This window comes from Brassica rapa, chromosome A06 (genome assembly GCF_000309985.2).
Source record: "Brassica rapa cultivar Chiifu-401-42 chromosome A06, CAAS_Brap_v3.01, whole genome shotgun sequence".
NCBI classification, from domain to species: domain Eukaryota; kingdom Viridiplantae; phylum Streptophyta; class Magnoliopsida; order Brassicales; family Brassicaceae; genus Brassica; species Brassica rapa.
The window spans coordinates 486484-513637 of record NC_024800.2 but is presented as its reverse complement, the minus strand read 5'-3'; the positions used below and the strand labels follow the sequence as shown (position 1 = coordinate 513637).

The 27154-nt window shown below is 32.6% G+C and overlaps 6 protein-coding genes and 1 long non-coding RNA gene across 8 annotated transcripts; 5 read left to right on the top strand and 2 right to left on the bottom strand.

Moving 5' to 3' along the window:
• Window positions 1–151: 151 nt before the first annotated feature.
• On the top strand, window positions 152–1370 carry LOC103871063 (ubiquitin-like protein ATG12A). Its single transcript, XM_009149284.3, has 6 exons — window positions 152–260; window positions 400–458; window positions 552–620; window positions 722–784; window positions 866–975; window positions 1144–1370. The coding sequence occupies exons 1-5, from the start codon at window positions 224–226 to the stop codon at window positions 923–925; spliced, it is 288 nt and encodes a 95-aa protein (XP_009147532.1). The 5' UTR covers window positions 152–223; the 3' UTR covers window positions 926–975; window positions 1144–1370.
• A 777-nt stretch (window positions 1371–2147) lies between these two features.
• LOC103871062 (defensin-like protein 275) lies at window positions 2148–2787 on the bottom strand (the record flags this gene model as incomplete). Its single annotated transcript, XM_033272769.1, has 2 exons — window positions 2148–2440; window positions 2682–2787. Coding segments are annotated over 2 exons (303 nt in total), but the record flags the coding sequence as incomplete, so codon positions are not given.
• Window positions 2778–5150, top strand: LOC103871095 (formin-like protein 14). The gene has a single exon (XM_018659434.2). It carries the CDS (start codon window positions 3913–3915, stop codon window positions 4345–4347), a length of 435 nt encoding a protein of 144 aa, XP_018514950.1. The 5' UTR covers window positions 2778–3912; the 3' UTR covers window positions 4348–5150.
• On the bottom strand, window positions 5067–9260 carry LOC103871061 (dihydrolipoyllysine-residue acetyltransferase component 3 of pyruvate dehydrogenase complex, mitochondrial). 2 transcript variants are annotated; one of them, XM_009149283.3, is made up of 19 exons: window positions 9039–9260; window positions 8602–8692; window positions 8433–8497; window positions 8241–8320; window positions 8095–8132; window positions 7716–7771; window positions 7558–7632; window positions 7378–7470; window positions 6992–7240; window positions 6833–6905; window positions 6617–6717; window positions 6436–6521; window positions 6281–6356; window positions 6137–6204; window positions 6001–6067; window positions 5822–5917; window positions 5642–5744; window positions 5444–5539; window positions 5067–5369 (listed from the first exon to the last, which is right to left on the bottom strand). In XM_009149283.3, the coding sequence occupies exons 1-19, from the start codon at window positions 9075–9077 to the stop codon at window positions 5299–5301; spliced, it is 1623 nt and encodes a 540-aa protein (XP_009147531.1). In that variant the 5' UTR covers window positions 9078–9260; the 3' UTR covers window positions 5067–5298. The 2 variants fall into 2 exon arrangements, with proteins under 2 accessions (XP_009147531.1, XP_033128393.1); XM_033272502.1 differs by having other exon boundaries at window positions 8429–8497; window positions 9039–9117.
• A 144-nt stretch (window positions 9261–9404) lies between these two features.
• On the top strand, window positions 9405–11205 carry LOC108872340. Its single transcript, XR_001959119.2, has 3 exons — window positions 9405–9486; window positions 9591–9649; window positions 9742–11205. It is a non-coding gene; the product is annotated as an uncharacterized LOC108872340 (long non-coding RNA).
• Window positions 11206–11929: 724 nt separating this feature from the next.
• LOC103871060 (eukaryotic initiation factor 4A-1) lies at window positions 11930–14563 on the top strand. The gene is made up of 5 exons (XM_009149282.3): window positions 11930–12292; window positions 12713–12782; window positions 12862–12965; window positions 13043–13473; window positions 13746–14563. Exons 2-5 carry the CDS (start codon window positions 12715–12717, stop codon window positions 14379–14381), a joined length of 1239 nt encoding a protein of 412 aa, XP_009147530.1. The 5' UTR covers window positions 11930–12292; window positions 12713–12714; the 3' UTR covers window positions 14382–14563.
• Window positions 14564–15069: 506 nt separating this feature from the next.
• LOC103871059 (glutamine-dependent NAD(+) synthetase) lies at window positions 15070–18933 on the top strand. Its single transcript, XM_009149280.3, has 14 exons — window positions 15070–15201; window positions 15580–15781; window positions 15837–16142; window positions 16224–16447; window positions 16523–16626; window positions 16738–16872; window positions 16945–17113; window positions 17180–17315; window positions 17419–17557; window positions 17622–17798; window positions 17868–18035; window positions 18117–18212; window positions 18290–18418; window positions 18493–18933. Exons 2-14 carry the CDS (start codon window positions 15588–15590, stop codon window positions 18700–18702), a joined length of 2187 nt encoding a protein of 728 aa, XP_009147528.1. The 5' UTR covers window positions 15070–15201; window positions 15580–15587; the 3' UTR covers window positions 18703–18933.
• Window positions 18934–27154: the final 8221 nt, after the last annotated feature.

Below are 27154 nucleotides of genomic sequence, written 5' to 3'. Positions count from 1 at the left end.
CAAATTGGACTATAACCAATTAGCGATGTGGTTTAAAATCGGGTCAGGTCCAATAACCGAACTTCGGTTCAATGTTTGTTACAGTTCAAATTTATTTAATTCGTTTAAAAGCCCAATTTAACCTGGGCTTATAAAGCCCAAAATATAATCGTCAATCGCAGACGTGAACGAAAGAGTAACGTCTTCCTTCTTCAGCTCTCTCTCTCCTTGGAATCATTCATCAATGGCGGAGACAGAGTCACCGAGCTCTGTTCGTAAAGGCGAGTTTTTGATTCATCCAATCAAATTCGAACAATCGAATCAATCTATGAACCGATTCAATTTCGTCTATTTCCAGTTTTGGTTTTCTCGTATGATTTCGATTTTGATTGATTTATAGGGTTTCTGTGTATATGACAGTTGTTGTTCATCTGAGAGCTACTGGAGGCGCTCCTATTCTCAAACAATCTAAATTCAAGGTATTTTTAGGGATTTTAGGTTTGGGGTTTGATCGATTCTTCTAGAAAGGGATGAACTTTCTTGATTGATAAGTTTCGTTGTTTTGTAAACAGATCCCAGGAACTGATAAATTTGCTAAAGTGATTGACTTTTTAAGAAGACAGCTTCATTCTGACTCATTGGTAATAAAACACAGCTTCTCTTCTCCTTCTTCTATGTGTGTATGTATGGATCTTTTGAGTTCGATTGTAACCAGTTATGTCGTTTTCTTTGCTTGTTTAAGTTTGTCTATGTGAACAGTGCTTTCTCGCCAAACCCTGATGAATCTGTAAACGATTTGTACAATGTAAGTGTTTTCACTTCGCACCCTTTTGAAATGATATGCCTATTTGCTTATGTTATGTAGTTGTGGTTTTGGTATTTGCAGAACTTTGGCTTTGATGGTAAACTGGTGGTTAACTATGCGTTTTCAATGGCGTGGGGCTAAGGCCGTATACAGTATACTACTTACTACAGTCTAAAGTGTTATCATGCCGTGTAAGCACATTTTTCATGCTATTAACTCTCTTTCTTTTCGGCTTTAACTTAGCATTCTGGCTCTTCAATTGTAGAAGTTTATCCACCAAGATCTAATACACATCTATGCATAATTGATTATGAGTGAAGTGATATATGAGCTTGAAGTTTTGAGTTTTTTCGTTTCAGGGTCTTGCTGGATGCTCTGATGACTTTTAGATGGAAGTTTCTGTACATAATCTAGCAATGGACTTGATATTTTTCACTCTACATACATGTAAATAAAGACCACATCAAAGTTCTAAAAACTAATCTTCAGTTCTCGTCTTTGTATTTTTGTTGGGCACTTGGGTTTGTGTTTGAGATTCAGAATCAGGAAACAGAGGGAGTATAATGCAATGAACTTGACATTGATATAGTTAAGAGTATAATTAGGAAACGATGATGAAAATGGTTGTTTCTTAGAATGAAAAAAGAATCTGAGATCCGTTTATATTTAAATGGTATTCAGAAGTAGTTTAAAGAAATAATACCGTCATAATTAGCCTATGGAATTTAGAATGCTAGACCAGACAAAATCTATAGCGTTCAAGAATGATAAAGTTGGTTCTCATTACTTAATGAATTAATGAACAAAACAAGATCGAATAAAAGTGTATCTCTTTATAGTATTTATTTATATACGGTGAGAATGTGTCTAATCGTAAATGAGCTGAAGTTATCACCTTCTTCTCACTTTATGAATGACATTATTATGTATTTATGTTATGGATTCCTGTGTTTCATCCGTTATGATCTTTAAAACTTTTGAATGTTGAGGTGAGTTAATTTTCTCGTACCAGCATCAATTATGATATTTAAAGTTGTTTGACTATGAGATTTTATTCTGGAATGTTATACTATTGGTTTAATAATTTCTCCCTAGTTTTCTCCTTCAATATAGTGAGATTAAAATGTAAGTGGTGAATTAATTGTCCACTAGATCCATTCAATATAGTGAGGTGGATTCTGGTGTGATTGAAGTTAACTGGTATGATTTGCCTTAGTTCAATGGATTATGGATTTCTACTATCAACACAAATTGCATAATATGTTATCAAAGATAATGTAACAGAAAAAAAGACAGTTCAAAATAAACACTTTTAAAAAATTTCGAAATTATTTTACAGTATTTATATGCTTGAGAAACAATATATTCAGAAATTGCTAGGTATTATTTATATAGAGTATGTTTTTCAATTCAATGTTCCTTTAAATTTTCCATAATAATAACCCAACCAAAGTTATAACTAATGTTTACTATTGGGAGTACAACAACAAAGATATTCAGAACCATCGGGACTGAGCATGCATAAACCAAGAGTTCCATGTGGGAACTCGGGCGGTCCACATCGACTCTTACATTCGTAGCTGAACCTGCACGAGCCTCTGTAGACACACTCGTCTTCATATCCGATTTGTTTTGTGTTCAAGTTCAATGCTATCATTTGCAAAACCAACAACCAATATTATTATTTTGATACGTTTTCACGAAATAACATAATTGTTTTTAGACAATGTTTGCCATTTTATTTTAAATATCGTGAGACTCGGACCCGAAGACAATGTTTGCTTATTTTTCTTGATGTTCTTTATATCAAGAAAAAAACTTGTGCTGGAAACGTGTGTGGCAAATATTCAAGAGATAAATGGTGTTGGACGAAAATAAGAAGAATAAAAAGGTTTACCCTTTGATTGAGAAGCATACAGGAGAAAACATGAGATGAAAAGGGCAGCAAGTTGGAACTTTGACATAGCTATACTCCTATTCTTTGAATGGTATAGGTTTTGTTGTTACAAGTTTTAGATGTTAGATGTCAAATGTTAAATGAAAGCAGCACATGCCTATATATATATATATATATACACATATATGTAAGTAGTTGACCTGAAATCTTAACATTAACCAAAAAGTTGTAAAGAAAACATTAAGCAAAAAAAGAAATTGTTGACCTTAGAAAATATATAAAGGAATAATAATTCTAATCTGGAAAGGATTCAAGGTGAGATCTTTTGCAAAAGAAAGAATTGGCAAATTAAGACACATTCAACTTCCAATCTAACTTCTTGGTCATGTAAATTTGACATATCTTGGCCTTTATAAATGGGAAATAATTTTATAGATATTTAAAATTACGAAAAAATAAAACGATTATACACTATTATAAATATTCAAAATACAAAATTAGTTTTACAATAGGGATTATTTGTGAAATAACCAAAAAAAAAAGAAAATTAGTTTTGTAGAGAGAGGGTAGAGAGAGATAGGAAGAGAAAATAAGAGAGAGAGTGTAAAATTGGTTAGTTAGTTAATTTTGGGTTTTTGTTTGGTTATTGGATGCAAATTCTCTTTACAATTACAATATTGTATAATCGTTTTACCAAAAAAAAAAAAAAACCCGCAACCTATGGCTATGGCTATGGCTACCTCGTCCACATACAACAAACAGTCCAATGTATATCATTGATTTTTTTTTCGTACTTTGACTGTTATTCCTCTTTTGATTTTCAGAAAATAAAATACTTTTTTGTTTCACTAAATATGTGTGTTGCCACTTGCCAACATATGGGTTTAGCTTTAATTATTTTAAAAGAGAAGATGTTACAAGTTTTGTTATTCTGATTACCAAACAAAAAAAAAAGGTTTGGATACTCTCTATTATAAATCGTTATCATCATCATTAATCAGGGGCTCGGTTCATTTTCAACTTAAAAAGGAGATTACATATTACTTACTATATATCTATTAATCGTTAATAGTACTTACTAACCATATTTAGCTCTAAGAAACAAGTCTGTTATTCTTCTCTCTGTCTTTTCCCGGGAAATAATATTAACCCTCTTCTCTCTCTCTATGTCAAATCGGAAACAGAGAAAGGTTGTCCCTTTGATGCCACATTTGGATTTAATATCGTGAAGATGTGTTTTCTGAATCCTCTTCACATTTTGATTTTCGCCTTATCTTTCACCATCCATTGTTTCCTCCTCGTCAAATCTCAAGAACCGCCTCTCTTTACAAAATCTTCTCTACCTCCTCCACCACCACCATCGCCTCCACTTGACAATGTGACAGACAGTCCTGCACCTTCTTCAGTCTCGGAGGTAATTGCGCCTCTGTCTTCGCCACCACCTCATCCTCCACCGCGGTGGAGGCCAAAGTCAGAACCTTTTCCACCGCCTCCTGAGCCACGGCGGGTTGGGGGGTCTCCGGAGAAGAATAAGAGAGGTGGATTAAACAAAGGGGAGACTGTGGGACTGGTCTTTGTTGGGTTAATAGCAATGTTGCAGGTGTTGGTTGTTGTCTTCTTGGTTCTCAAGAGAAGGCAACTTCTCAGACAGAAAGAAACTCAATGATAGTTGCTTAACTAACTAACACTTTCCGCATTAACAACATAACTTCTTTTGTTTTTCTAAGTCATGTAACAAAAATGTTGATTAGAGTAAATATTATTATAGAGTGTTTTAGGTGGAAAGAAAATGCAAAGTGTTAACTCATAATGTGTAGAATTGATTTCTTTCTTTCTTTCTTTCAAGATGAAACTGATTTGGCTTAGTGGATCATAAAGACTTATACTTTTTGCAATCTTTGGATATGATGTGTTCCTAGGTGCATTCTTATGAAATGATGATGATTCATACAGCATTAGTAGAGGCAATACGAATCCTGACCGTCAAAGCCACTTTCTTTTCTCTGTTTCTCAAGGTTCAGGAAGAAAGAAGATAAGAGACTTTGAACACAGAAGATAATAACCAGACATGACCTTCTTAGTTAGATTCTGGTCTGGCTTAAGATTCTAATGTGAATATAGGTTTCTTGGACAGCTGATTAATTAAGGAGCTGTAAAGCATCTTCATTGAGGTTGATCTATTTCGCTGATAATGTGATGCAATTCATGAGCTTCAAACAAGGCCTATAAACTTGAAGTTTGCAAGTAAGATAGTTGGCTGGCTTGAGCTTGGTTATACCCCGGCATGCTGAGGAGGGAGATGACAGAGTTGTTGCCAGACATGGTCGGCAGCTGTATGTTCAGAGAGTAACAAAAGAAGAATCAACGGTCTCTTGAAGGTTTTAACTTTTATTGATTCATAAAACTCAAAATATTATTTCGATTTAACAAAATAAACAATGGGGTTGTTTACCCATCCTCCATGATCAATTAGAACCCTCCATATTTATTGGTACAAAAAAAACCCAAAGAAAATAAATTGGTACAGTGTGTTTAAACCAGAGAAATGAGAGATCATAGACTCCTATGACTATGAGCTTTGACGTGTTCTGGTCATTGTGTGATTTTTCTCTCTCTCTTAAAGCAACATCGATTCAGGGTTCTCGATGTAGCCTTTGAATGCTTTCAACCATTCAGCTCCAATGGCACCTGCAGATAGCAGAATATTCGACTGAGTTTAACAGTTTTATGATGAATGTATGATGGTAGAAAACCTGACTTACCATCTACTACGCGATGGTCACAGCTCAGTGTTACAGGCATGTAAGAAGCAAAGTTATATTCATCTGGACCGTTACCAGGAACAACTCTCTTCTCAGCTGTTTTTATTAAGATTTAGACACATAACACGAATCAGTTCTTGGATATTTGGGAAGATAGTAACATGTGCACTCTGTTCTGTAATGAGAGAGAGAGCTTACCAGATCCAACAGCTAGAATGGCGGCTTGAGGGGGATTTACCACTGCACAGAACTGCTTGATTCCAAAAGGTCCTCCCAAGTTAGACACTGTAAATGTTCCTCCCTGAGAATGAAGACTTTATTATAAGCGGTTATTTCCGAAAGATAGATATGCTCAGTGAGTGAGTAGATTTTGCTCACCTCATAATCTTCCGGCTTTAAGGTGTTCTCTTTTGCTTTTTGAGCCAACAACCGAACTTCTTCTCCAATTGTGGACAGACCTTTCTTGTCTGCGTCCTGGAATAAGCCATTGATATAGTTCAGTAATCCGAAATTTGTGCAAGACAAATTCATTACTGAATGCTGTTTTGCACACACACCTTCACCACAGGAACATACAGCCCATTTTCTGTCTGCACTGCGACGTTGATGTTTACGTTTTTAAACCTACATATAGAATGGTTAAGATGTTTGCCAAGCCAGAGATATTCAAAAGTTTGCAATCGATGTACTTACTGGCGGATGTAATCATCAGTCCATGAACTATTGCATTGAGGAACTTTTCTGAGAGCTAACGCAGCAGCCTGAAACAAATGCAGATTGTTAGTTATTTCAGAAGATCTGTTAGCTTAATTGCTAGTATACGCAAGTAAGATGTACCTTAACAACAAGATCGTTGACAGATATCCGTTTCCCACCAGAAGCCTCTTGGAATGAATTGAGCTGACTCCTCAGACTGCATATACAAAAAGCCGCTTTGTCAAGCTTGCTCATTGACAACGACTCAAATACATCATCGGAAACTTAATCTTTACCCCATAAGTTTGTCCACACATGCATCGACGGTTAAGTAATAGTGAGGAATAGTTTGCTTGGAGAATGCCAAACGTGAGGCTGTGACCTGTCAATTTTATACAGTCAAAAGAGGTTTCAGAATCCTTGATCCTCTTGAAATTTGGTTACAAACCGTGCAAGGATTAAAACAAAAAGCTTTACCTTTCGTATCTGGGAATGAGGGATGTCAACATAGTCCAAAGCTGGAACCTTAGAATCAGTGACCTTAGATTGCTTCGCAGTAGCTTCTTTACCACCTGAAGCTGCAACCATTAGAGGATAGATTAGGACAAAAGGAAGGGTGAAATAATGTAAACAGGGCAAGAAAGGTGTGAAAGAAAAAGCAAGGGAAAGGAAGATCCAAGGAGTTACTAATACCCAAGTAATCCTCGATATCTGCCTTCACTATCCGTCCTTCAGGACCTGTGCCTTTGATGCTTGAAAGAGACACCTGATGTATTTTTAAAGGAAATGAGAAAATAAACTAGCATGAAAGCTAAAACAAAATAAATATCCAAGAACATTGTGAATACTAACATTGTTGTCTTCAGCCAACTTTCTTGCAAGAGGGCTAGCAAAAACACGATCTCCGGTGGGAGGTGGGCCAGGCTTGGACGTCTTCGGTTCCGGAGGCGATGCCTTCTCTTCCTTTGGCGGGGGAGGAGCTGCATCTGTTTTAGGAGGAGCTGCATCTGCTTTAGGAGGAGAGGCATCAGCAGTAGACGATGGGGTGTAATCTTTGAACTTTCCAATGTCCTCTTCATCTTCGACTGTAATAGCAATTACCTACTTGAAGGCAAAAGATTGACACAGTTACAGTTCACATTTCCACAAATGGAGTCTGGATCCTAAAATATGTATCCGAGTCCCAAGGGAAACGACGATAATTACATAACTCTAGAGAAACCAGAAAAGTTTCACACCTCTCCGACTTGGATTTCTTTTGACCCCTCCGCCTTAACAATTTTGGCGAGAAAGCCCTCTTCCATGCATTCCATTTCAACGGTGGCTTTGTCCTACAGAACATGACTTAGTCAGAGTTGTTTCCCAAATAAATATAAGATACAAGAATACAAGATGAGAACAGTCTAGATTGACATTACAGTTTCAACTTCACAGAGTACTTCACCAGGAGCAACTTTATCACCTTCCTTTTTCAACCACTTGGCAATGTTACCCTGAGAATTGGAAAGGTAGCTTATTAGAACATAAAGACAAACGGACATAAGTTTTGATCAAGAGGTAGAATGGAGGTCCATGCCTCAGTCATTGTTGGCGAGAGAGAAGGCATCCCAATCTCTTGGTGAGGAGGCAGATCTGAAACACATTTTCAGAAAATTCTAGGTAAAATGAACCAATCTAGAGTATATACCATTAAGCATCTCAAGTCCGGCAATTTTTAAAGCACTACGTAACTCTCTGAGGAGGATTAAGCCCTTAAATCGTTATCAGGTTACATAATTAGCATAGGAGAAAAATCATGATATTTAAAATCGCATATGTAAAACCAGATGAATGGCAATGCAATATATATCAACCATAGCTAAATTTGAGTAGGTGAAGATGTATCTTAGGGCAAGGTGGAAACTACAAGAGTGAAGTGTGGAAAAAGCGCATAAAACAAAAGTAAAGATGACTACCTGAACCGGATGAGAATCCTCTAACTGATTGCATCGAACTGGTACGCATAAGAAAGCATGTAGTTAGCACAAAAAGGTATCAATACAAGCAGACAGCAAAGGCTAATGCACATCTGCAACATGAGAGTAAGAGTAAGAGACTGAACCATGAAAAATGATTTCCAAGTCTTGGCCTTCCCACTCTACTTCTTAGTGTTGTCCTCGTATTTGAAAAGCAAATAGACACCTATAACCAGAATTAACGACATGAAGATCACATTAATCTCCAAAGGTTTATGCTTAGTTAACACGGCTGAATGAGAGGGGACACACGGCTATAAAGAAAAGTAAGGACTTACAATGTCAGTGCTACACTTGGTCATCCTCTCCACAGGTGAAAAGCCAAGATGGGCACTGAAAGCATCTGAAGACCAATAAAAAAAAGAACATGCTGAAGCGACAAGCAGAGAGTCTTACCGACACCAAACAAAAGTAAAATACAACTGGCCAAAAAATGGATAACATTACCTTCTCTGCTCAGAGGAGCCCTATTAGTGCTGGAGAAATAGCGGATCGATGCAGCCTGCTCTCGCCGCAATAAAGTGGAAACATCTTTCAACTGTCACAAAATACAAATACAGATCTCAATCATCTCCCAGAAGCAAGATGACTCATAAAAAAATCACAAAGCTTTTCAGTTTAGCTGACCAAAAAGCATCATTCATTCCCCGTACAATTCAATTCAATTCAATTGCGAAAGCAGAAAACACAATACGTCAAACCCAAAGACAGGTTGACTCAAAAAAGCAGAAATGATTCCATGTTGATCATAAAAGCTCTTCAATTTAGCTGATGATGAAACCACAATTCAATTGAATCTCGAACACAATACGTCACACCCAATTCAGATCCTCTCATCAATAACGCTGAACAGTTGTTGCATACGATCGGGAAAATGAAGTTACCTTCTTGGAGTGATTGAGGATACGTGACGCGTAAGCCATAATCGGAACTGCTTAAGCCCGATCCGATTTTCGTTTCGCTCTTCTCTCTCTCTCTCTCTGTGCGCTGAAGATGAAAACTTTTCGAAGACTGTTAGGGTTTTTATTTTCTCTCTCTCAGGTAAAGATTTCTGATTTACCAATGAGGTAGAATTTGTGATCCGAGCCACTGACTGGGTGAGAGACAGATAGATAGAGCGGCTTTTATCATCGTACGGTCCAGATTAAAGTTGACTTCGATTTGACCATTTTTCTTATCGGGCTGGATATAGGCCCATTAAGAGCTTTTAATGGCCCACTCGAAATGGTTATATATCCTGCTCAGTTGGAAATTAGAAGAGGCGGGAAACAATCTTCTTCTTCTTCTTCTCCGAGTGAGTGCGATTCTTCAAGAATCCATCACTTCAACAAGGTATATCGTTTTCTTTCTTAGATTCATGCGAAAGATCAAGCATTTTCTGTTCTTGTGAACATGGCGTAGTATTCTTCATAAAATCTTCTACTTTTTTTTCTCAGTGACCATGGATGATCCTGCAAGTCCTTCTTCTTCAGATGATGATACTACTGCCCCTGGGGTTGTGACGTCTTTGACTCTTTAACACACAATCTCTTTACTTTATGTATTGTTTCTCTACGTTTTTTAACAGATTCTTCCCTCTCTCTTTAGGTATTCTGATTAGAAAAAATGCCAAAGAAGTCTCTGAGCGATGTAATGTCCACCTACTCGACCACATTAACTATCCTAAATTGTTCATCAGTCAGCTCTCTTTTTGATTCGTTCCTTGCACGTGCTAAAAGGCGAAAATGTTGAACTGCTATGTAGAGCTTTATACCTTGTGGTCCGGTTCAATGTAAGATGTAAAGGACTGGTTTTTTAATAGTTTTTGGCTTTGAGAACAAAAATAAAGAGTACATGTATATGAGATTTCATTTACTATTGACGTTGTCACTTTCTGGTTAGTTTTTGATGTTAAGTACGTTTCTGGATGTTAATAGATGTTTTTTGCAAGTCATACTGAGAATTGTTAATACATGATTGTGTTTTTATTTGATTACATTTGATTCAAGTTGTTAATACTGAGAATTTTTAATACATTATTTTTTCATAAAAGAAATAATTTAATTTAAATAAACAAAGAATATTATAACTAATATATTTCTATTTGAAAATAACATTGTGACTTTGTTAAAAAAATCAACAAACTGATAAGAAAATATTTTTAAAATTGAATAATGAAAAATGAACATTTGTTTAATTTATTTTTCATCAAAATTATAGAAGAAAATATTACTTCATAAATGTCTCCAATATGAAAAAAAATAGATCCATGTGTCAATAATTTAACCAAAATCAATTTACTTAATACAAAATCTGAAAACATTGACTTTGTGGTGTAGTTCAATTCATAAAGATATCTTTCTTGTTTTTCACTATATGTGGGGTGAGAGACCAAACTTTCTCATCAAGTTTTAATGACTTTGTCATCAAGTTTTGATTGCTTTCTCATCAAGTTTTACATTACTTCCTTATAAAAGTTTTTTTTCTACTTGACAAGTGTCTTTAATATCAACCGTCCATCAAAGTTAATTAGTTAACAATAGCAATTGTAATAAAAACTAGATTTGGACCCGCACAACTGTGCGGGTATTAATTTTCATGTTTATATATATATATATATTACATAATTAGAATATATTTTTAAAGTTACTTATATATTTAAATGTTTATATATAACTATCTTAAATATAACAATTTGATAGTTTTCATGCTGTAAGTTAATTGATTATTTCAAATCATCACATATATTTGGTATTTTTTATTATATATATTTTAAAATTATTTTTTATTCAATTATTATGATCCTAATCCGTAATTCAAAGCGCTAGATTTCTTTTATCAGTATTTTTTTATGTTTATTCATTTAAGATAATAACTATATATATATAAAAGTTTAAGATAAGTTAATTTTATACATGAATTATCCAATTTACTAATGTTAACCCGTTCTACCAACATATTATATTTCTAGCATAAATTTTTAATGTTTGTCAAAATAAAATATATTAATTTATCAATTTAAAATAATTTTATCATATTTAGTTAAATACAATTTTTTATTTTAAAATGATAGATATAACTATAAAATAGTAAAATTTGATATAATGTTTTTCATTTTATAAAAGATAACTGATTATTTGTATAATAAATTTAATATATAATAAAATATATATATTAATGTATAATAACATTAATTTTATTACTAATTACAAAATTAGAGAAAATATTTATATACAATTTTTGATAATATTTATATTTATTTTATTTATACTATATATAAATCCAATAGATCATCTATTGTTTAAATTTAATTATTGATAGCCCAATAAAAATTTCTTGTAGGCCCAAAATTTAAATGATAAAATTAGATATTAAATATAACATGACTTTCTAGGAATAGGTCCATTAAGTCCATTTTTAAAAAAAATCACACATGAATCAAGATTGTGACTTCTCTTTTAATATATAAGATGTGTTTAATTATAAGAATACAATAGAAAATAAGAATGAACGGGAATGATAAAATACTTATTATATCAAATCTATTAATATTTAAATAATTATTTAATATGACATATTTGATTATTTACTGTAATAATAAAATAAATATAAATTTGATTTTTTTAATTATAATAAAATCTGTTAAGGAAAAATCTAAAAAAAAATTACAAAAATTTAAATATTTTTCTAAAATAAAAATTAATTAATTTTGCAATTAATAATATAATACTTTGTCATAATGTTATATATGGTGTAGTTCAATTTATACAAATATATTACTTGTTTTCTCATAAAATATAAGATATATTATCAAATAGTCATATCATATTTACATTGAATAAAGATATATTAATTATTTTTCTCCCACAAAATATAAGAAAAGTGGGAAAAGAAAAGAAGGAAAATTCCTAAATAGGAAAGGAGAACAATGCCAAAGAGGAAACCTTGAAGACCACCGCCTCGAAAGAAAAGGAGGAGGGGACTATATAATGTGTTGTCTAACATCCTTTCGTTCTCTCTATCTACCTGAAAATTGTATTGCTCTCTAATTCTCTCAAAGTCGCTCTTTCTCTTCTCATTCGGTTTCAAATCCGAACAAAGAGAATATTTCAATCACTCTTAAGAAAATCTTTCACTTTTGCTCTTACTCAACCTCAAGGTTCGGAAACATCTGTTTTTTTTTTTCAATTTGTTTTCTCTCTCTGTGATTGGTTCCTGTACATCTATACTTCGTCATGGGTCATCGTTACATGAATCAATTAGTGGCGGGTTTATATCTGTACTTGGTCCTAGCTTGTGTTATTATTATATGCTTTTATGGAGAGAGATATATGTTTATTTTGCATGGTATCTATGATATTGGATGAACCATTAGCTTTGCTTCTCTCTTGACATTAATATCTTAATTCATATTTCTTTTTTGCTAAACTATATATTAATTCAGATATTAATGCTTGTTTTCCTCTCTTTATGGAATCTCAAGTTTAGATACTTGTTTGTACGTTATCTTTAAGCTGTTTTGGTTGTCTTTTATAATCTAAAGTTGTAGTGTTTTTGTGTGTGGGTCTGTTTGTTATAGTCATGGCAGGATCAGCACCAGAAGGTACACAGTTTAATACGCGTCAGTTTGATCAAAAGCTCAATGAAGTGTAAGTCTTAAAATATTTACCTTTTAATACTTGTTGTGCTTTTGATGCAATTGGCTAATGTTAATTTAATTTGGTGCAGCCTGGAGGGACAAAATGAGTTCTTCACCTCCTATGATGAGGTTCATGAGAGCTTTGATGCCATGGGTTTGCAAGAGAACCTTCTTAGGGGTATCTATGCTTATGGTATGTCAAGATGAATCATCATAGTAACATTTTTTTGTGTTTCGTGCTAGCTTCATCTAATGTGTTGATTTTTCTAGGTTTTGAAAAGCCTTCTGCTATTCAGCAAAGAGGAATCGTACCGTTTTGCAACGGTCTTGATGTGATCCAGCAGGCACAGTCCGGTACTGGCAAAACCGCTACGTTCTGCTCTGGTGTCTTGCAGCAGCTTGACATCACCCTTGTCCAGTGCCAGGCTCTAGTCCTGGCTCCCACCAGGGAGCTTGCTCAGCAGATTGAGAAGGTCATGCGTGCTCTAGGAGATTACCTTGGCGTCAAGGTACATACCTGTGTTGGTGGAACCAGTGTTGTTGAGGATCAGCGTATCCTCCAAGCTGGTGTCCATGTTGTCGTTGGAACACCTGGTCGTGTCTTTGACATGCTCCGAAGACAATCTCTTCGCTCTGACTGTATAAAGATGTTTGTTCTTGATGAAGCTGATGAAATGCTCTCCCGTGGTTTCAAGGATCAGGTTTGAATCTTTCCTCTTTATTTTTGAACTCTGATATTGACTTGGTTATAATCAGTGTTCCATAAGTCTTGTCTAGGGGCTAACTAGACGGCAAATCGATCTAAACAAAAAGATTTTTTCAAACCGATTTTTAAAAAAATCTGTCTAGGCGCCTAAACAATAAACCTCATCGATTTTTAAAAAAATCTGAAAAATCGGTCTAAGCGTCCGCCTAAAGAACCCACCTAGCAAATTGGTTATAACGTTTTTTTTTCTGTGTGGTGAATTTGCAGATCTATGACATATTCCAGCTTCTCCCACCAAAGATTCAGGTGGGAGTGTTCTCAGCTACAATGCCACCAGAAGCTCTCGAGATCACAAAGAAGTTCATGAGCAAACCAGTGAGAATCCTGGTGAAACGTGACGAGCTAACGCTCGAAGGTATCAGGCAGTTTTACGTGAACGTGGAGAAAGAAGAGTATAAGCTCGAAACTCTCTGTGACCTCTACGATACTTTAAACATCACTCAGGGTGTCATCTTCGTCAACACACGTCGCAAGGTGGACTGGCTCACAGACCAAATGAGGAGCCGTGACCACACGGTCTCGGCCACTCACGGAGACATGGACCAAAACACGAGAGACATTATCATGAGAGAGTTCAGGTCTGGTTCTTCTCGTGTTCTTATCACAACCGATCTCTTGGCTCGTGGTATCGATGTGCAGCAAGTGTCTCTTGTCATCAACTTTGACCTCCCAACACAGCCTGAGAACTACCTTCACCGTATAGGTAGAAGTGGGAGGTTTGGGAGGAAAGGTACGGCGATTAACTTTGTGACTCGTGATGATGAGAGAATGCTTAGTGATATTCAGAAATTCTACAATGTTGCTGTTGAGGAGCTTCCATCAAAAGTCGATGACCTGATTTGAAGAAAGAAAAGAAAACCACCGTTGTTAGCTGGTAAAGAATAAAAAGGTTACTTGTTTCGCAAGCTTCTTATTTGATTTTTGACCCATTTCTGTCTCTTAGAATTATACACCAACTCTTTGGAACATATGTCTCATCTGAGTATTTTTCATTTTAATCTAATGCAATATTTTATTTTTCTGTTCTTGCAATATTTAATCTCTCATGCAATCGTCACCATCCAATGTGATAATTAAACACACTGATGCTTAACGTGTTTACGTTAAACCTTCAGTACTGATGCAAATGGTTTAAGAACCGGTTTGGAAAGTTTTTGGTTTTTGAATGTCACTCAAATTACAAACTAAGTTTGATGCTTTTTTTTTTTAATATTATCACACAACAAACGCAAAATGAAAAGTTCATACATTTGTTATACTCGCTAATAAGCAAACCATTAGGGCGTACCGAAGTTACCCTGCACCTGAACGTAGGGGATTATCGACCAATTGCCTCCCGATAACTGATCCATTCCCCTCAGATCAGTAATCGCCTTCGTCGGGAAAAAAAAATGAGAGAGGAAGGATTTCAAAACGACAACGTACTATATAATAAACTCCCTGGATTGAATGAAACGACGTCATATTGTTGGCAATAAGTGTGGGCTCAAATCATAAAAGCCCAATATCAGGACCAAGCCCAACTAAAGATTCTTCTTCTCCCTCGTCCTTTCCTCTTTCATTTTGGTGGTGAGTGTGTGTGGAAACCAACGATCATGGATCAGTAAAAGAATCTTACTCTCGAGCCAGAAGAACCATTGGCCTATTCGATTTCCAGAAAAAGGTATGAAGTTCCTCAGATTCCTTTAGAACTCAATCTACCTCTCTGCTGTTTTAGTTCTCAGCCTTCATAAATTAATTAGGCGATTCTGTTTTTGAAATTTTGTACTTTATTTTTGGAGATTTCGTAGCAAATATATGAAATTGGTTTCCATATAGGTTTGTTTTGAAATTGGTTAGAATCACACTTAGTTCATGAATTTGACATTGATTGAACTTTGATATAACATGCATTTGTGAGTTATATACTACAATCTTTTTTTAAGTTGATTTTTTTTTTCATATTGGTTTTGAATTTAAAGGAAGTAGCACCTTGTAAGTTACAGCGTCTCTCAAACTATTTTAAAAATGACTGACTCATCATACATTGTACTGTATGTAGACTGTAGAATGAGGCTGTTGAAGGTGGCCACGTGTAACTTGAATCAATGGGCAATGGAATTCGAATGCAACATGAAGAACATCAAGGCTTCGATTTCCCAGGCAAAGGCTGCCGGTGCTGTCATCAGGCTTGGACCCGAGCTCGAGGTCACTGGCTATGGCTGCGAGGATCACTTCTTGGAGCTTGACACCCTCACTCACGCGTACGTACGCTTCATTAGATTGATGGAATCTAGTTCTTGAATCATGCTTTTACAGGTGGGAGTGTTTGAAGGAGTTGCTGCTTGGTGATTGGACAGATGGGATCTTGTGTAGCATAGGAATGCCTGTGATCAAAGGAGCAGAGCGGTATAACTGTCAGGTTCTCTGTATGAACAGAAGAATCATCATGATCCGACCAAAACTGTGGCTCGCAAACGATGGGAACTATAGGGAGCTGAGGTGGTTCACTGCTTGGAAGCAGAGAGGAGACCTCGATGAGTTTCACCTCCCTATTGAAGTTTCAGAGGCCTTGTCACAGACATCAGTCCCTTTTGGTTATGGTTACATCCAGTTTATCGACACGTAAGTCTATTTGATATTAATGGTGTCAATGATTTTTTCTATGATTCTAAACAATATCAACTATTATATTTGCTTTATCAGAGCTGTTGCGGTCGAAGTCTGTGAGGAGCTGTTTAGTCCAGTCCCTCCTCATGCCGAGCTTGCGTTGAACGGTGTGGAGGTGTTTATGAATGCAAGTGGGAGTCATCACCAATTAAGAAAGCTAGATATTCGCTTGAACGCTTTCATGGGGGCTACTAACGCTCGTGGTGGGGTTTATATGTACAGTAATCAACAGGGATGTGATGGTGGCCGCTTATACTACGGTACGTTCAAAGAACCTTGGAGGATTGAGATTATCAATTTTGAGTGATTCTTATCTACTTTTTTTTTTTGTGTAGATGGATGTGCATGCATTGTTGTAAACGGGCATGTTGTAGCTCAAGGCTCACAGTTTTCATTGAAGGACGTTGAGGTCATCATTTCCCAAGTGGATCTAGATGCGGTATCCTACACTTATCCTCTGTTGTTACTTTCTTTAATGATATATATATATATATATATATGTATATGACGAATTTGTTAAGACAATTTTTGCTTGCTTTGGTTGAGAAAGGTTGCTAGTCTTCGGGGATCTATAAGCAGTTTTCAGGAACAGGCAAGCTGCAAGGTCAAAGTATCTTCAGTATATGTGCCCTGTAAGCTGACACAGTCCTTCAACCTGAAAATGACACTAAGCAGTCCGAAGAAGGTTTTAAATCCTCCCTTGCTTCCCATAATCTTTGAACTTTAGTGAATGTTTTAAATATTCGTTCGTGTGTAGATCATGTACCACTCTCCACAAGAAGAAATAGCATTTGGTCCTGCGTGCTGGCTATGGGACTATCTGAGGAGAAGTGGAGCTTCAGGGTTTTTGCTTCCCCTTTCTGGTGGAGCAGACAGCTCGTCTGTGGCGGCTATTGTTGGCTGCATGTGTCAACTTGTTGTCAAAGGTATGTTGAGCTGTAAATAACTTAAAAAGAGACTTCCATGATGTTGATATCTTCATGATCGTGTAGAGATTGGGAATGGAGATGAGCAAGTGAAAACTGATGCGAGAAGAATTGGGAATTATTCTGATGGAGAGTTTCCTACTGATAGCAAAGAGTTTGCCAAGCGAATATTTTACACTGTTTTTATGGGGTCCGAAAACAGGTAAATCAGTGAAACTTAGGAATGAGGATGTGAGTTTTGGTCATAGTAATGGGAGTTTTGCAAACATCAGCTTTTTCCCCATGTTTAAATCTCAAATGTGCAGTTCCAAGGAGACAAAAATGCGTGCAAAGCAGCTGGCAGATGAGATCGGTGCGTGGCATCTCGATGTTTGTATAGATGGCGTTGTCTCTGCGGTTCTATCTTTATTTCAAACGGTTACAGGCAAGCGACCTCGCTATAAGGTAAAGCAGGAATTTAGAAACAGCTGAACCAACCTAAATATGATTAAAATGGTTTTGTGTATAGGTTGATGGAGGATCAAACGCTGAGAACCTTGGATTGCAGAACATACAAGCTCGGATGAGAATGGTGTTAGCGTTTATGTTAGCGTCTCTCTTGCCTTGGGTTCATAGCAAGCCAGGCTTTTACCTTGTTCTAGGCAGCTCCAACGTTGATGAAGGTCTCCGTGGTTACCTGACTAAGGTGATGAGTACCGCTACATCTCAGTTCCCAATAGATTGTTAATTTAATTCATTCTTTTGGTTGGAACAGTATGATTGTAGCTCAGCAGACATAAACCCAATAGGAAGTATCAGTAAACAGGATCTGAGGCTGTTCTTAAGATGGGCTGCAACAAATCTCGGTTTTCAATCTTTGGCAGATATAGAAGCTGCTCCGCCAACAGCTGAGCTTGAGCCCATTCGTTCTGACTATACTCAGGTAAATAACAAAACTGTTTGTGAGTCTCTAGCTAAAGCCAACTAAGTATCACTATTCAGACATCTTGAGTTGTGAAAACAGCTTGATGAAGTCGACATGGGAATGACATATGAAGAGCTTTCAGTCTATGGAAGAATGAGGAAAATATTCCGTTGTGGTCCAGTTTCCATGTTCAAGGTTTGAGTTATGATCTTCAGACAAAGGTACTAAATCATGATGCACTGAAACTGACTTTGTGTCTGTTGATTCTGCAGAATCTATGTTACAAGTGGGGGACAAAGCTAAGCCCAGCAGAAGTAGCTGAGAAAGTGAAATACTTCTTCAAATATTATTCGATTAATCGACACAAGATGACTGTCCTTACACCATCCTACCACGCTGAGGTACTACTTCTGTTTGTCTGAAACATGTTTGGAATCTGTCTTGAGAGAGAACTCATTGTGATTTTTTGTTGCAGAGTTACTCTCCAGAAGACAACAGGTTTGATCTGAGGCAGTTTCTGTACAACAGCAAGTGGCCATACCAGTTCAAAAAGATTGATGAGATTGTTGATGGCTTAAATGGCGACTCGGTTGCGTTCCCGGAAGAAGAAGAAGAAGAAGCAACCTCCAGCCAAGAATTTGGAGTCGTAGCAGCAAATTCTGGTGACCCAAGAGCAGGTCTCTGATGAACATATCTCCCTTACCCACTCTGTTTCAACTCAGAGTGGAAGTTTGGAACGATAAGGAAAAATAAAAAAAACATCTTTGTGTGTCACTGAAATGTATAAAGTTGGTTTTAAAACGAAAACAACACTATTTACTTCCAGTAAGTTTACTTTTTAAGTGCGACATTGAGTCATTGATCATTTGATCTTGTTAACCAGTTCATCTATTTTAATATCATTTAGATTAAACTATATACCAGATAAAAAATACATAAAATGTTAATTTTGAAATTTTAGAAATATGTATCATACTTGAATTGATTATAATTATATATTTTTGCAGTTTTAATTTGATCAAATCATTAAAATATATTTTACATATCTTTCTTCTTATTATTTAAAAATTTAAAAGTATTTTCTTAGAAGATTAGTGTTTAAAATAAAATTTTGTTTCAAAATATCCATTTTTAAGTTTTTGATGCAATTTTAGTAGTTAATAATGGTAAATTGTAAAATTTACAAAATAATTGTAATTTTCAAAATACTACTAACTTAGAATTATAGAAAATTGGAAAATATAAAAAATAATATATTTATTAGCAAAAAACACATAAATATGTATCTTTTAGAAACACATGGAGTATTTTATAAAATATTTTACTCTGGAAGAGCGCAAATTATTACTTAATCTATCTTATTAAAACTTAAGTACAAATTATGTTTGATTATGGATATCAATTTTTTTTTAAAGTTTGTTTGGAAACATCGATTGCAGTTTTAAAAAAAAGTTTGTTTAGAAACATGGATTGCAATTTTAAAAAAGAAGTTTGTTTGGGAACATTGATTGCAGTAAGTTTGTTTGAAAATATAGATAACAATATATTAAAAAGAGTAATAACCTTATATTTTTAAGAAAAATTGGAAGTCTATTATATTACGAGAAACTATCTATCTGGTACCTAATCGGGTTCGGTTCAGATACGTTTGGGTTTCGGGTTTCCAGGGTCAAAGATTTCAGCCCCATTCGAATATTTCAAAATTTTAGTTTGGGTTCGCTTCGGATTTTTGCGGGTTCAATTCGAGTTCAGATAACCCATTTAAATTACTTTAAAATTTTTAAAATTCATTATATACTTTAAATTTCTCAAAAACTATAAACAAAATAATATATTAAATATAAAGTTGAACAACATATATCAGAATACCTAAACTTAACATATAAATTGTTTTAGTTCAAATATTTGGATAGAGAATCAATAATTATTTTAAATGTTTTTGGTGTTTTAAGTATACTATTACTATTTTAGATATTGACTATTTGTATATATTTTCAAGTATTTAAACCAACTTAAAAGTATCATATATATTCTAGATGTTTTTATATACAATAAATCTAAAAATAATTAATATATAAGTATATAAATCTATTTCGTATACATTCGGGTATCTAAACTATTTCGGTTCGGATCGGATTCTGTTTCGGTTCTTCAAAAACTAAAATTTTGAATAATTCGGATATTTAATCAATTTCAGTTCGGGTTTGGTACTACTTTTTTGGATCGGAATCGGTTTTAGGTATTTTTACCCTGCCCTAATATTATTGACATGAAAAATAAATACAAATATATTTTGAAAAAATATATCAGCGCGGGTGTGCGAATCAAAGTATAGTTACTTGTTTTTTTTAAAACAATGTTCGATATTTCAAATCTTATATTTAAATCTCTCAAACATATGTAATTTGGATTTTGTAAGATTGAATAAATCTTAGATCATATCTTATTTTTATCATTAATTTTCCTTTTTAAGAAAAAGCTACTGTCATAAAATAATTTTCCATTAATTTTCATTTTTAAGAAAAAGTTACCAGATCGTACCGAACAATTAAATATTTTTTCATGGATTTTCCTTTTAAAGAAAAAGTTACTATCATACCGAATCAATTAAATAAAATTTCCTTACTAATTGACCATATATACAATATTTTCTTTTGAAAAGGAAGATTTGTATCACCTTTTCAAAGATTTCACCCACTTAAACAGAAATCTCAATATATCTCAACACAATAAACAATATAGATTGTCCTGATCAGCTACCCTGTCTCCCTCGTATTAATACGCATACTAGGTAATAACCCGCGCCTTGCGCGGAATGTGATTATTTGTTTTGTTATTTTTAATAAAAACACATTAAATTTGTTTAATCTGGATATCGGTTCGGTTTTAAGTTATTTTTTGGTTTTTAATCTCCTAAAATATAACCATTATTTTAAATTAATATTTTATTTTGGTTTGTTTTGTTAGAATGTTTGATTTTTTAGTTTTTTAGAAAAAACTAAAAATTACTATTATTTGTTTATTTTCATGTTATAAATTTAAGATAATCGTCATGTCGAACTAATAGTTGTATATCATAGTTTGTAAGCGGATAATAGTTCAAAAAAAAAAAAAAACTATTAAGACAAATCATTTCACTACAATTTGGTCGGTAGTGGAAGAAGCATTAAGAAAAAAAATATTTCAACTTCCAAAAAAAATAGATACTTCAGTGGTGGTAAATACTTATAAGGTGCTCACATCAATGTGCATATGTATGTGTATGTAAAAGTATATAAGAATAAATGACAAATATATAAAGATATTGTTAATTAATATTAAATGACATTTTTGTTCTAAATAATACATGAAAGATAAAATTAAAATTAATTAAAAATTAAAAAGGCCTTGACATTAGTGAATTTTTTCCATATAAAGAAAAATCAATTGTATCCGTAAATAGAGGTGTGCACATATCGAATATCTGGGTATTTGGAGGCATTCAAGTCGATTCAATCTTTAGCCACCTAGATAGTCGGTGACTCTGATAACCGAAATGATTTAGAATTTTAAAGAATATCCTATTTGATCTGTAAATAAAATAAATTTTATAAAATAATTGAAAAATTTAATAATAACATTTTATTACAAAATAAAATATTATTTAACTTTCTAAACTTTAATACCTATTATAATAAATTTAATTCATAAAATATTGTAAACTTATATAAACTATAATATATATAACATATATATATAATTCTGTACATATATGTACATATATGCATATAACAGATCGAATTTGATATCTGTTCCTAAAAATATTGGAATTTGTGATTTGTTTTTTTTTTAATTATATTTTAGTAACTGATTTGCTTCGTAGAGTTACAGATATCCATATTTTTTGGTTCAAATCAAAACGGATAACAAATGGAAACAAAATTTAGAAATATTTTGCCTTACTTTATCCGTAAACAATAAAAATAATATATATATAGTTTAGATTTTGATTCGTTATTTGTTTTGATTCGAAACGAAAAATCCAAAGTTTTATTGGAACCGTGCATATGAGTTTTATATTAAAAATATAAAGTATATAGTGTGAACACATTTATGAATATAGTGTGAACGCATTAGCATATGTATTATCAAATTATCGTGAGGCTGCCACGTGTCTATTATAGTGTGAATACATTTATTACAATGTTTCTCCTTTAATATATAAGGGATTCTTGCTCTCTACTTTCTTCACATCAAGAACAAAGACAAAAAAAAAAACAGAACACTGAAATTTACGTTATACCAATAAAATGGCATTATCAAAGCTTCAATTTGTAGTCATCTTCGTCTTATGTTCTCACCTTGTTACTTGCCAGTCAAAAGGTGATACGTTTTTTATTTACAATATCATCTATGATTAAGAGTGATACATTTCGAATTCTCTTTCTATTTTTTTCTGAAATCATTGTTTATATGTTGGTGAACTGATAGGTGTAAGAGAGAATGCTGATCATCCTTCACAGTGTGTCTACAGAGGTTCGTGTGAGAGCAACAGAGACTGTAAGAGTCAATGTGGACCGCCTGAGTTTCCACCGGAGACCATTGGCTCATGCCAAGCTAGTCCTAGGGGTCATGGCAACATTTGTTGTTGTGCTAAAGATTAATATTCTCTTTCCAGCTAAAAAGAATAGTTTTTATCTACTTTGAAATAACTATATGTAATAGTTGTTCTAAAGTTTTTTAATCAAAAAAAAAGAAAGAAGTTTACTACGTTTTTTGTATTATATTTAAAAGAAACATCTACAAGATTGGATGTTTTTTGTTATTCACTATTTCATAAATTAGTAGAATTCTAAAGAGATCGTTAGGAATCTCACCTCAGAGCTAATCGAATTTATAAAAAAAAAAATATAAGAGATATAAATTAATTTATAATTTTTTGGTCGGTTTTTGAATTGATAATCTATGATGCTTTAGCAATTAGCAGTAATCAATATGTTACATAAAATTTGATAACTTTTGTTAAGTGATAAATGAAATAGAAAATTCAAATGAAAAAGAATTAACTATATATGCATTTTTCAACAAGCTAAATTATATTTTTTTTGTGAATACAAAGATTTCCAATTACAATCAAATATTATTACATAAGACGGCGAGAAAGTTTTTAGCTAGTATGATCAATATGACAATATATAATCATTTGTGTGGTTATTAGAGAGAAATTTCCTACACGTGCCTAGACTTCACTTCGAAATGTGTTACAAATGAATATGTTAACTTCACTTTGACCATTGATTATAAGTTCATAACTACGTAGAGAGCCCTCTTATGTTTTGCATGTGCATGCGGAAATATAAAATAAAAACCCGCTTATTAACAAACGACCATGAAACGAAATTATAAAATTAAATTTCCTTTTTTTTGAATAAACTTGGGATGATTTAGATGGACCTCCATAATCATCCTATAATCATGGAAACTGACTTCAGAAAAAAAGAAAGAAAAATGAACTTTTAAAAAATCTTTGCCACACTCAAACGAAACTAAAAACAATGAAACTAGAACTTTAGATGGACCTCCATAATCATGGAAACTGATTTCAGAAAAAAGAAAGAAAAATGAACTTTTAAAAAAAATCTTTGCCACACTCAAACGAAACTAAAACAACAATGAAGCTGGAACTATTAAGAAAAGAAAAGAAACAATAAATATATGATAAGGGAAACAAAAACAGTTAATTTTTCAAAAAAAAAAACAGTTAATTAACTGTTATACAAGAAAATTTATCTTTTGAACGTGTCGAACAGTCGAAGTGGTTGATTGAGAAAATTTTATCATAATACAATAGGTAGTTTTCTTATTTCATGCATAAGCATACATTAAATAATAAATTATACATACATACACCTCTAAATATTATACATATCTATGAAACGGCCATACAAAGTGTATATATTTTTTATAAATTTATATATAATTTATAAATTATATTATATGTGGACCATTCACCTAATAACTGTATATTTAAGTAATAATATTTGACAAAGCATTTTATTGACATTTCCCTTAAATATATTCATAATTCTCAAAATTGCACTAATTTTTTTAGAACATCAAAATTAATTTCAATAGTAGGACACGCATCATTATATTTATTTATAGGAAAGAGAACGAGTCTAAAGCTTTCACATATTATATGACCAGAAAAAGTTAAAAAATTTCTAAATTAGATTCGTTTAAAACGGAACATAAAAATGTGAGCAGGTTAAATTAGATATTTTTATTATGTATATATGTAAGAATATTTCTTCTTCTGTTGTGAGAAATAGAATACTTCATCTTTTTCCTAACTTTTTAACTCAATATCAATCCATTTCTATAATCCAAGATGAGGAAATCTCTTCAATTCTTGTTCACCTTCTTTACTATGTTTATCATTCTCTCACTAGGTTTGTATTTACATCTTAATATATTGCATTAATTCCTTCTATAATAATTTAACTAGAATACTATATCCTTAAAATTTTATGCTTAGTCAGCCCCATATAATAATTTTTGTTTACTATATAAAATATAGCATTAAATTATATTTTTGTGTAAAATTCTTAAATACCTAGATGGCCTGAAATATTGAAACTAACTCAAAGATATTTTGTGTTAAACCTAAAAGGATCATCCCTAAAAGATTTTAAGAGTTATTTTTCTATTTTAGTCCTTTTTAGTTTTTAAATGTATAGTCTTTATACATGATGAAGAAATACCATCATAGAACAATTTTAGATATCTTCATTTTTTTTATCATCTATTTCTCTACATTTTCTTTGGGAAATTGCCTAAAATATCACATTTCTAATACCATTTTTCATGTTTAATTTAACCACTTTTACCCTCACTTTTAAAGAGGTAAAAAGGCACTTATAGCCTTAGGGTTAACTAATTTAGATTTAGGATTAACTAATATAGACTTAGGGTTTAGAGTTGAGGGGTGGGATAAAGTTTTGGAATGTGGAGTCTAAGATTTTAATAAATACTTAACTATTTTTAATTTTTTATAAAAATAGTTTAAAATGAATTTTGAAATTTCAAGAAGAAAATTTGAAAGAAAAAAATCGGAAAAATTCAAAAGCATTTTTATAAGAAACTTCGAACATGTATAATTCGAAAAATATAAAAAATATATTCTATATATTCTTATTTTTAATCTATTTAAATAATTATTTATTATATATAAAATAAAGGTATAAGAGTCTTTTGCCTCTTAATGAAAAAGTATTTATGAAAATATCTCTTTAATGAAGATAAACATGAATAATAGTACCAACAATGTGGTAAACATGAAAATTTCCTAATTGTCCTTTCACTCTAAAATATGTTAACAACCATTTTCATATAATATGAATAAACTAGAGTTCTTATGTAAATTTTACAAAATATTGTGAATTAGATTTTTATATTTTATAGTTAATACGTTATGCTTTTCCAATATCTACCGTAATTTTTCTGAAAACATCAAAAAATTTATATTTAATTTTTACTCATATGTTCACAATTATTAAAAAAAAATTTCATAAAATAAAAAGTTGACATTATGATCAAATCATATGCTCATTTTTATTAACTGACAAAACTTCTTTGTCTTTTTGTTTATAATGCTTAAAACAAAAGTTTATTAAGCAGATTTTTGTTGATGAATAAGTTTTATATTTCAGTAAAACTTCTATATATTTGCTCCCGTACAAAATTTAAGATTTTTTGCATTTAACAGGAATGATGGCAGATGCGCAAAAAAAGGAACGAAGGTGTACATATAATGTCCGAGTTGACACACACAAGTCTTGTGATGTACTGTGTATTTATCATTGTAAAAAGCGATTTGGACCTATTGGTAAAAGTGTTTGTGAGAAGGAGCTTAAAGGATATTGTCAATGCTCAGCTATTTGCAAGGGTTCTCGATAAATGTTGGAAAGATAATGTTCAACAAAATTATATATTATTTTTTTAACAATAAATATCTAAATATTTATGTTGATACGACAATAAAGCATCAAAATATTTTTTAAGATTTGTTAATTTATTTATAATAAATAATAGTTTTTATAAGTACAACTGTGAATAACAAGATTGGACTTTTTATAAAATAAATGATCACAGTGTTATTAAATGTAGCCAAAATTGCGTATAAGATCGTTAAAGATCAAGAAGAGTTAAAAAATAAAAAGATAGAGATGCAATCACAGCCAATTTTTAAATGTGTGATCATCAACTAACATGTAAGATTTGTATACAATGTAAAATAAATGAAACAGCTAGAGTTGGTTATTAAAATGGTAAATGAAAAATTGAACTAATGCATTGCTTATTTATGGAAAATTAAAGAATTGGTGTATTAAAATAATAATAGAATTATTTGGTCATAACAAGTTGTCGTTGTAAAAAATATGGATCGTATTTGAAAATCTATTACTTCGGTCAAAATGAAAAAAACATTGAGTCTAAAACGGTTAATCGTTTATCATATTGACTTTTTATAGCGGTCAATATGATAAACCAAATTATATTAGGGTGATATTCGCTGTGAATCATCTAGCTCTTCCGTGATTAGAACACAGTCTTCTATCTCAATCCAAGTTCTTTGCGTTAAGTAAAGATATTTAAATATCAATCAATTTGTTTATTTTTCTTTCTTATCTCTTCAGACCAATGGAACAAAAAAAAAATTAATTGTACATTATTGTATGGATCAAAATATTGAGAATTAAATGTGTACCCTTGCATCAAAAACAATCATATTTGATGTTATACCATGATGCACAATATATTGTTTGCATATAATTTTACACATGTTATCCAATATTTTCTCTTTGATTCAACTCTTCTAAGATTTGAAAGGGTAAAAGACATAAAAATAAGGAACATTGCCAAAAATACCTAATTCATAATACAACATTTCATGTTTACATTAACCATTTTTACCTTAACTTTAAAGAAGGAAAAAACATTTATAACCCTAGAGTTAACTAATCTAAACTTAGGGTGTAGAGTTAAGGGACGATGTATGATTTTTTGGAATTTTGTGAAATTTAGGATTTTAATAATGATATAAATAAATACTTAAAAAATACAACTTTTTTTTAGAAAAAAGTAGTTTGAAAAAT

Coding starts and splice junctions, on each gene's coding strand:
- LOC103871063 (XM_009149284.3), top strand. CDS start 224: ATGGCGGAGACAGAGTCACCGAGCTCTGTTCGTAAAG. Junction 261..399: donor ACCGAGCTCTGTTCGTAAAG/GCGAGTTTTTGA, acceptor TGTATATGACAG/TTGTTGTTCATCTGAGAGCT. Junction 785..865: donor CTGTAAACGATTTGTACAAT/GTAAGTGTTTTC, acceptor TGGTATTTGCAG/AACTTTGGCTTTGATGGTAA.
- LOC103871095 (XM_018659434.2), top strand. CDS start 3,913: ATGTGTTTTCTGAATCCTCTTCACATTTTGATTTTCGCCTTATCTTTC.
- LOC103871061 (XM_009149283.3), bottom strand. CDS start 9,077: ATGGCTTACGCGTCACGTATCCTCAATCACTCCAAGAAG. Junction 8,133..8,240: donor CTTGGAAATCATTTTTCATG/GTTCAGTCTCTT, acceptor TATGCGTACCAG/TTCGATGCAATCAGTTAGAG. Junction 7,471..7,557: donor TACTCTGTGAAGTTGAAACT/GTAATGTCAATC, acceptor CATGTTCTGTAG/GACAAAGCCACCGTTGAAAT.
- LOC103871060 (XM_009149282.3), top strand. CDS start 12,715: ATGGCAGGATCAGCACCAGAAGGTACACAGTTTAATACGCGTCAGTTT. Junction 12,783..12,861: donor GATCAAAAGCTCAATGAAGT/GTAAGTCTTAAA, acceptor AATTTGGTGCAG/CCTGGAGGGACAAAATGAGT. Junction 13,474..13,745: donor CCCGTGGTTTCAAGGATCAG/GTTTGAATCTTT, acceptor GTGAATTTGCAG/ATCTATGACATATTCCAGCT.
- LOC103871059 (XM_009149280.3), top strand. CDS start 15,588: ATGAGGCTGTTGAAGGTGGCCACGTGTAACTTGAATCAATGGGCAATG. Junction 16,873..16,944: donor CACTAAGCAGTCCGAAGAAG/GTTTTAAATCCT, acceptor GTTCGTGTGTAG/ATCATGTACCACTCTCCACA. Junction 17,114..17,179: donor GTGTCAACTTGTTGTCAAAG/GTATGTTGAGCT, acceptor ATGATCGTGTAG/AGATTGGGAATGGAGATGAG.